This window comes from Silurus aristotelis (genome assembly GCF_946808225.1).
Source record: "Silurus aristotelis genome assembly, chromosome: 15".
In the NCBI taxonomy this organism is placed as follows: domain Eukaryota; kingdom Metazoa; phylum Chordata; class Actinopteri; order Siluriformes; family Siluridae; genus Silurus; species Silurus aristotelis.
The window spans coordinates 7440330-7449754 of NC_139588.1; the positions used below are offsets into that span (position 1 = coordinate 7440330).

The 9425-nt window shown below is 38.5% G+C and overlaps 1 protein-coding gene across 1 annotated transcript; it reads left to right on the forward strand.

Annotated features, from left to right (window-relative positions):
* Positions 1 to 1335: 1335 nt before the first annotated feature.
* On the forward strand, positions 1336 to 6676 carry LOC310738103 (E3 ubiquitin/ISG15 ligase TRIM25-like). Its single transcript, XM_083563072.1, has 6 exons — positions 1336 to 2032; positions 2231 to 2326; positions 2441 to 2674; positions 2869 to 3028; positions 4845 to 4904; positions 5132 to 6676. Exons 1-6 carry the CDS (start codon positions 1439 to 1441, stop codon positions 5659 to 5661), a joined length of 1674 nt encoding a protein of 557 aa, XP_083419198.1. The 5' UTR covers positions 1336 to 1438; the 3' UTR covers positions 5662 to 6676.
* The last annotated feature ends 2749 nt before the right edge of the window (positions 6677 to 9425 follow it).

A 9425-nucleotide genomic window follows, 5' to 3' on the forward strand; every position in this document is an offset into this window, starting at 1 on the left:
AACCTTTTTTAACCGGATGGGGGCAACAGTGTCTAATGTGCTAGTGAGGATAAGGTCTATGTTGTTAGCCATTTCATCAAGATTATTAGCATTTATGGGTTTAGTGAGAAATTAAGATAAATTAGGCAGGTTATTTATGAATCTGTCCTTAGCGGTCGGAACAATAGTCCTACCAAGTTGATAACACGGTGAAACACGGCGTATCTGCTCTACCGGTAGTGTGTACAATATGAGGTAGTGGTCTGTGATGTCATCACTCTGAGGTAAAATATCTATATCAGTGACGTCTGCTCCGTGGGATATTATTAAGTCTAGTGTGTGATTAAAACGATGAGTTGGTCTGGTGATGTTTTGTTTAACCCCAAAAGAGTTTAATAAGTCCACAAATGATAGTCCTAGGGCATCGTTTGCATCATCTACATGCATATCTGAAAAGGGTCTAAAAGAAAACGAGCAAACTTTTGAAGAAAATCAGCGTAGGGTCCTGGGGGTCTGTACACGGTGACCAGACCGAGAGATAGTAGGGGTTTTCTATGTATGTCTGAAAGTACAAATTTAAGAACAAGCACTTCAAATGATTGAAACCTAAATCCTAATTTTTGACTAACATTAAGAAGGGCACTATAAATGGTAGCTACACCACCCGCACGACCAGTCTGACAGGGCTCATGCTTATAAACATATCCTGACGGTGCAGACTCATTTAGAGATATAATATACCATATAATCATTTGGTTTCTGGTAGTGCAGCAAATTGTTTCGAAAATTAATCAGTTCTTAAAGCACTATCTAATCTCAGGAAATATATATATATATATATTATTTAGAGTGCATTTTTACAGACGATCCATGATTTGGTGTTGAAAATGAAGAGGTCATAAGTTACAAAATACATTCTTTGTCTATATAATTTCTATTTGAATGGGGTAAAAAGAAAACAGGAGGAAGTGAATCAGGTCCAGGTATAGGGTGTATTAACAGGCTATATCTAAAGGATGGAAACTAATCTAGGTAACTAATCAATCTTTTAATAATAGTTAGTAATTTGAATATTAAATAAGCAGTGTTAAACTGTATATTTTTAAGGAAATCTTAAATACAACATAAATGTGTAGTGTCCTCTATTTACTGTGTTGCTTTCATTATATATTTCACTTGATCCTACCCTATAATATTGAACTATTATAATATTTATATATATTTTTAAGTTGGGAAGGGGGATTACTGCAACAAAACAGATCTATGCAGTGTTAAAAAAAAAAAAAAAAACGTAGTTGGAAACACCTCATTTGACATGCCAGTCACACCCACAGTGATCCTAAAGGTATGCCTGTCTTTGCCCCACCTACCTACCACTATAATCAGGAAGTAAACACTTCAACTAAAGGAAGTAAAAGCACTTCAACTCTGCTCTCTCTCTCTCTCTGATGTTAGTAAAATGGCTGAGGACAGCAATATTTCAGTGGACCATCTTCAGTTCAGCTGTTCAATCTGCCTTGATTTGCTGAAGGATCCAGTAACTACTCCATGCGGCCACAGCTTTTGTATGGTGTGTATTAATGACTTTTGGGATCAGCCTCTTCAGAAGGGGGTATACAGCTGCCCCCAGTGCAGAGAGACGTTCATGCCGAGACCTGTACTGCGTAGGAATAATGCTATGGCTGAAGTTGTGGAAAAGCTCAAGTTGAAAGACATAAGCGGCGCTTCTGCTACTTATTACAGCTCAGAATGGGGAGATGTGGAATGTGATATTTGTACTGGGAGCAGAGAAAAGGCAGTCAAGTCATGTCTGGTGTGCCTGGCTTCTTTCTGTAAAACTCATCTCGTGTCTCACTTCGAATCTCCTGTTTTTAAGAAGCATAAGCTGGTCCAGGCATGCAAACATCTTCAAGAAAAAGTCTGTGCGCGTCATGACAAGTTGGTAGATTTCTACTGTCGAACAGACCAGAAAATAATTTGTGCATTGTGTATGTTGGATGACCATAAAGGCCACAATGCCACATCGGTTGCTTCGGAAAGAACCGAAAAACAGGTACAAAGAGTGTTTTGTGATTTGTAAGAAACTGTAATCTGATATAAGACATTTGAATAGACATGTTCACTTTAATAACAACAATATTGTTTTATTTATTTATTTTTAAATAATGCATGAGGCTTGTTTAATTGCTGGCTGATTTTTATTCCTTTCCCTATTTCATACATGTCCTTTACAAATCATAATCTACCACAGAAGCAGATAAGAGACATGCAGAGGAAATCGCAGCAGAAAATCCTTGAGAAGGAGAAGAAACTGCAAGACCTTAAACAGGCTGTAAACACTCTTAAGGTAGGTACCAATCCTAGGATTGCTGGAGCAATGAATTTCAGTCAGTCTTTTTCTGTAAATACGAGCCAAACAACTTATTTAGGGGCTGGAACTCATACATTCTTCTCTTACCAGAGCTCTTCACAGGCAGCAGTGGAGGAAAATGAGAGAATCTTTACTGAGCTGTTTACCTTCATTCAAGAAAAGTGTTATGAAATAACCAAGCTTATCAGAGAGCAGGAGAAAGTTGAACTGGATCAAGCTGTGGGACTGCAGAAGCAGCTGGAACAAGAGATTGCTGCCCTTAAGAAGAAAGACACTGAGCTGGAACTGCTATTGGACACAGAGGACCATGTGCATTTCCTCCAGGTATGACCTTCGTGGAAGTTTATCCTCTGCTGTAAACATGTAATTAGTCATGTAAATGTAGTAATTACAAAATGTCTTTGTCAAACCCTAATGTACAAGAGAACATTCTTTAATGCTGCCACCCTAACACACCCATATCTGCTAGTCTGAGCTTATTTTCACAAGAATTCCCTTTATTTATGGTTTTAATACAGAGTTTTCAGTCCATGTGTTCCACTCCTAAAACTAAGGACTCACCCAGGATGACGATCAATCAACATATTTCTTTTGACGGCATGAGGAAAAGTCTATCTGACCTGAAAGAGCAATTTGAGGAATTCTGCAAAAAAGAATTCAACAAAATCAACCCAAATGGTAAAACAAAAATTTTTTTAACTTCATAAAACTAATATACTTACATAAAACTGTATACTTACATGTGCATATAATTATGGTGTAAAAAAACAATACATATATATGTATCATGTTGCTTCCTCTTCTATTACTATTATTATTTTACTACAAAAAGAAAGGGTTTTTATAACCCCAAGGGAAAAGTTACTTTATTAGACACTCCTACCTGATTGGTCCACCATGTTAGATTAGATAAGATTAGATTTAACTTTATTGTCATTGTGCAGAGTACAAGTACAGGACCGATGAAATGTATAAAAATATATAAATATAAATATACAAAAATACAATATATGTATTATGGTAGTGTAAAGGTGCAATATTTAATGGACAAATGAAGGTAAAACCAGAGACAGAGATTTGATGCAGCTCTCAATCTAAAAGGAGCAATATTTTATTTTTTATTAAACTTCAACAAAAGCTGGTTCTTCTTCAAGTTTTTAGAGTTTATTCAATCTCTTTTTGGACTAAAAATGAGTCCGGTGGTGCTACAAAGTCGCTTACAGGCAGCAGATGCGGGTAGGGGAGTGTCGAGCCTTAATGACATCTTCGGTAGAGGCGAAAAATGTAAATGTCATTTTCAGTTCAAATATTGCGCACTAAAAAGTACATATATTAAATCATAAATGTAGTTTAATAGAGAGTAAAAAGTGCTTTTATCTTTGATACTCAGTAAAACTGACCCAAAAATTACTTCAGTACAGTAGCGCAGTACATTTTCTCAAATACTTTTCACCACTGCTCAACCTAGTGTTCGAAATACGATCAACACTGGTTTTCTTGATAAACATATCAGCGCCCACGTAGGCTATACGAACAAACGTTTGTGGACACCTGACCCTCACATCTATATGTAAATAGTAAACATCTCATCCAAGCTTAAGTTACTTTTAGCTGTTATATCTGTGCAGATTTGTCATCATTAGGATGTTGATAAAGAGATCTGAGGTTTAATCAGTGTTCCAGTTTTCTTTCTTTCTTTCTTTTCGGCTTCTCCCGTTAGGGGTCGCCACAGCGGATCCTCCGCACGTTTGATTTGGCACATGTTTTACGCTGGATGCCCTTCCTAACGCAACCCTCCCCAATTTATCCGGGCTTGGGACCGGCACTAAGAGTGGCTGGGGATGGTTCCCTGACCGGGAATCGAACCCGGGTCGCAGCGGTGGGAGCGCTGCATCTTAACCACTAGACCACCAGGGCACCTAATCAGTGTTCCAGTTCATCTTTAAAAAAAAAGTGATCAGTGGAGTAAAGTTCAGGGCTTTGTGCAAGACACTATTTCTTGCACTTCAAACTTGTGTTCATGATAAACCTGGTGTACAGGAGAAATGTCATGCTGGATCAGGCTTGTAAAGTGTAATTATAGTGAAGGGAAATTATAGCGTAACAACGTGCAAAATCATCTATTTACAGTGTATGCAATTTGTGGCAAGATCCACATTTGGGTGTGATGTTCAGGTCTACACATACTTTAGGCCATCGAATGTAAAATGCATGTCAGTGCTGATAATGATGGAAGATTTGGTCACCTATGATCTATTGGTGTTCACCTTTTAAGTGATGGACTGACTTATTGTTATAGAGACGGATGGCTAACTAGTTGTCTATCAGTAGAATTCAATGATTTAGTAATTTATTAACTACAGTGACAAGTTTGTGAATATTTTTTTATTTGGTAGTAAAACATGCATCCTGTATATTTTAACGTTACCATTGAAATACACAAAATTATGCATTTAGGGTCATGACTTGTATATTTGTCATTATACCTTAATAGTTGCCAAGATTCAGATGATTTTACCCAGTGAACCAAAGACCAGAGAGGACTTTCTTCAGTGTAAGTGTAAACGAACGTTTTATTTATTTATATATATATATATATATATATATATATATATATATATATATATATATATATATATATATATATATATATATATATATATATATATGTGTGTGTGTGTGTGTGTGTGTGTGTGTGTGTGTGTTTTAGGTTTTATAACTAAATATGTGGAAATATACAGTATATATCATGTTTGAATAAATTTTTTTTATGTTCTTTAGATTTTTGTCACCTGACCCTGGACCCTAACACGGCAAATGAGGCACTATGGCTTTCAGAGAATTACAGGAAAGTGTCCCGCAGTGGGGGATTAAACCAATACCCAAGTCATCCAGACAGATTTGGTGGTTATGGTCAGGTGCTGTGTAAACAGAGTGTAAGTGGACGCTGTTACTGGGAGGTTGAATGGAGCAGGGGTGGATGGGTGTACATCTCAGTATCGTATAAAGGGATCTGCAGGAAAGGACGTGGGAAGGAATGCTGGTTTGGACACAATGCTCAGTCCTGGAGTCTGGAATGTAGCTCCACGTTGTCGGTCTGGCACAACGACGTTCAGACCAAGATCTGTGGTCCGTTATCATTTAGAATTGGAGTGTATTTAGACCACAGTGCAGGAACTCTTTCATTTTTCAGCGTCTCTGACACAATGACTCTCCTCTACAGAGTCCAGACCATGTTCACTGAGGCGCTTTACCCTGGTTTCTGGGTCAATGCACTTGCCACTGCTAAGTTGTGTTACTCTGTAGAATGACGAAAGCTATTTCATCCATCTGAATATGTATTATGGGAAATGTAATATGCAGTTGTGTAAATCATTGGTCCCCAACCACCGGGCCGCAGACCGGCACCGGTCCATGGGTCAGTTGGTACCGGGCCGCACAGAAAGAACACATAACTTACATTATTTCCATTTTATTTATTATCTGATTCTGAACGATGTCTTACCTCCATCCGCTACCTTCTTAAAAGGGGCTGCTCCAGCCGGTAACACATAATACATTACCACTAAATTGAAACCCCCAAACTAGAAAAATTTACAAAAAACAACACAGTGGATTCACATTTATTATTATATTTAGAAAATACCAGTTTTTATGCCGATCGTATCATTTTATTTTGTTATATTTATCCGCCACACCTTACAGGCCGGTTCGTGTAAATATAGTCTGACATTAAACCGGTCCGTTGCACAAAAAACGCCGGGTGTAAAACACATGCTTTGTAATTTATTACCAAGTTGTGTGTCATATAGAAAGCACAGTGGATGCATGCACAGTAATACTTTATAATTTATAATGCAAATATAAAAGAGCTGGTAACAAAAACACATTAACATAAAATAAATTAATAATGTAAACAAGAAACCTAAGGTGGAAAACAACCACGACCAACATTGTGAAGCCAGTATTTAAGTAAGTAAGTGGGTCACTGCTTGGTTCTTGGCCAATAATTAAAAATGTTGTTCAAATCCTGTTTATATTAATATTTATTTATTTTGTATATAAGTTATCAATGCAGCCAGTAGAAATAGTTTTTTGTTTGTTTGTTTAATGCTATATTAATTCTGGAGGATAATTTGTTTTTGTGCTATAAGTCACATGATATGAAAATGTTTGTGTGTGCGTGCGTGTGTGTGTGTGTGTGTGTGTGTGTGTGTGTGTGTGTGTGTGTATGTCTGTGCGCTTTCTTTTATGTAAGCAAAACGTGTATTTGTTTTTGATTTTAATGTTATCTGATCAAATTAAACATCTGATACAAGTACTAAATATTATATATTATATATACATTCTATTTTTGTAAATAATGACTAAATCCTCAGGGGTTCGATCCTGAGCTTTGAGTAAGGTCTATGCGGAATTTAGCATGTTCTCCCTGTGATTGTGTGGTGCCAGGAGGTCATACTTAATCCCAAGGATTTCCAAAATTTTGAAAAAAAAAAGAGAGAAGTTACCAGTGAGAGGATTACCTACAAATCAACAACCCATCCCCAAGAATGGATTTAAGAAGTTACCTTGCTAACTTCACCACCTCTGGGGCTAATCTACCAGGAAACCCCCCTCTACATAGAAATAATATTCAACAAGGCACCCAGGTTCGACTACAGCTGACTCAGCATATGAGACAGAGGTTAAACAGATGTACTTTAATAATAAATTAAAATTACATTTAAAATATCAATTTAATACACACCTACCCAAGCCTTCTTGCACTAGAGACCTGCACGGGACGTATTTTTCAGTCCCGCTCAAATATTTAAGATTTAATTAAGACACCCGCGTTCACCCATCACGTGTTGTCCCGCACCGCACTTGTTTGTGTTAACTTTGCACAGTTGACCACAGGTACTTAAACTCATCCACCTTTTCCACCTCTTCTCCCTGCAACTGCACCACTCCACTGCCCTCCCTCTCATTCACACACACGTACTCTGTCTTACTCCTACTGACTTTCATTCTCCTTCTCTCCAGCGTGTACCTTCACCTCTCCAGGCTCTTCTCAACCTGCTTCCTATTCTCACCACAAATCACAAGATCATCCGCAAACATCATAGTCCAGGAAGACTCTTGTCTGACCTCGTCCGTCAACCTGTCCATCACCACTGCAAACAGGAAAGGGCTCAGAGCCGATCCCTGATACAGTCCAACCTCCAACTTGAACCAGTCTGTCGTTCCTACTGCACACTTCACTGCTGTCACACTGTCCTAAAACATGTCCTGCACCACCCTCACATACTTCTCAGACACACCTGACTTCCTCAAACAACACCACAACTCCTCCCTCTACACCCTGTCTTTTCTATACTTTTCCATCAACGTTCTTCAAGCAAATAAGGCATCTGTGGTGCTCTTCCTAGGCAAGAAACCATACTGTTGCTCACAGATGGTCACCTCTTCTCTCAGCCTGGCTTCTACTACTCTTTCCCATAACTTCATGGTGTGACTGATCAACTTTATACCCCTGTAGTTACTGCATGTCTGCACATCTCCCTTATTCTTAAAGATCGGTTCCAGCACACTCCTTCTCCATTCCTCAGGCATCCTCACCTTCCAAAATCTTGTTGAACAACCTGGTTAAAAACTCCACTGCCATCTCTCCTAAACATCTCCATGCTTCTACCGGTATGTCATCTGGCCCAACCAACTTTCCACTCTTCATCCTCCTAATCGCTGCTCTCACTTACTCCTTTTTTATCATTTATCATTACCCCTTCAACTTCCAGCTTCATGTTCATCATCAAAAACTCTCTTCACTTCCACTACATTCTTACTGTACTTTTACTTCAGAATCACCCCTACACCATTTCTCTTTCCATCCACACCATGGTACAACAATTTAAACCTACCTCCAATGTTTCTGGCCTTACTCCCTTTCCACTTGGTCTCCTGAACATACAACATATCTACCTTTCTACTCTCGATCATATCTCTCTCCCTTTACCAGTCATAGTATCAACATTTAAAGTACCAAGCCAAACCTCCCCCCTCTTCCATTTCTGCTTTCCCTGCTGTCTCTGTAGACATCTTCCTCCTCTCCTTTGGCCAACAGTATCCCAATTTCCACCGGTTCCCTGTTGGCTAACAATACCTGTGGTGGTCATTGGTAAACCTGGGCCTCGATTGATCAGGTATGGAATTCTGGTTTGTGATTGGGACCAGTGTTTCGCCTAATTCCTACTCTCCCGGATGAAGACTACACCCCCCCCCCCCCCCACCACACACACACACACACACACACACACCCCCACCCCCGTAGATGGCACTTACAACACGGAAAGTTCGGTCAAATGCTTCCACCAAGGTAAATTTGACAAAAACGTATGCAGTCTCCTGTAGATGGCAGTATAAACTCATTAATCATTTGCTTCACCTGCCTTGATTTTACCCCCTATTTCTTCTGTCTGCATATCCAAAGAGTCACTAAAATGGGTCAGATACACAGGTAATACTGTATGTGTAAAATACTACATTTCATTCTATTAACATGGACAGCTTTAGTAGTCAGGAGGGGTATTATTTGAGCAGGCTTATTTTAACCCACCTGCCTGAAATCTACCCCTCATAATTTTTTTCCCTTAGTACCCAAAGAGTTACTAAAGTTTTGTTGCTAAAGTGATTTTGGCATTTTTCTTTTCAAAAAATTGTGCAGTAAAATGACAAATTAACATAGTATTAGACAGGTAGATTTACAGATACAGTAGTACTGCAATATGATCCGCTTTGGCGACCCCTAATGGGAAGAAGAAGTATTGCAATATAAGTAGAAGAAAAAACTAATTCGTTAGCTATTTACTTATTTCATTTCTTTCTATATTATACCAATTCTCTTTACATATTTCTGCAGTTAAACTTGAAACTATGTTAGTCCTGTAGCTGAGTCTCATGTTGGATCGAGAACATAGTGCCCTAGCTTTCTCTTTTTGTGCTTTCTGTGCATTTTAATCCTAAATCACGGGTCCTAAAATGGTTTAAAATGTTACCACCTACTTGTTCGGTACTCGTCACAAATTCTAGACCC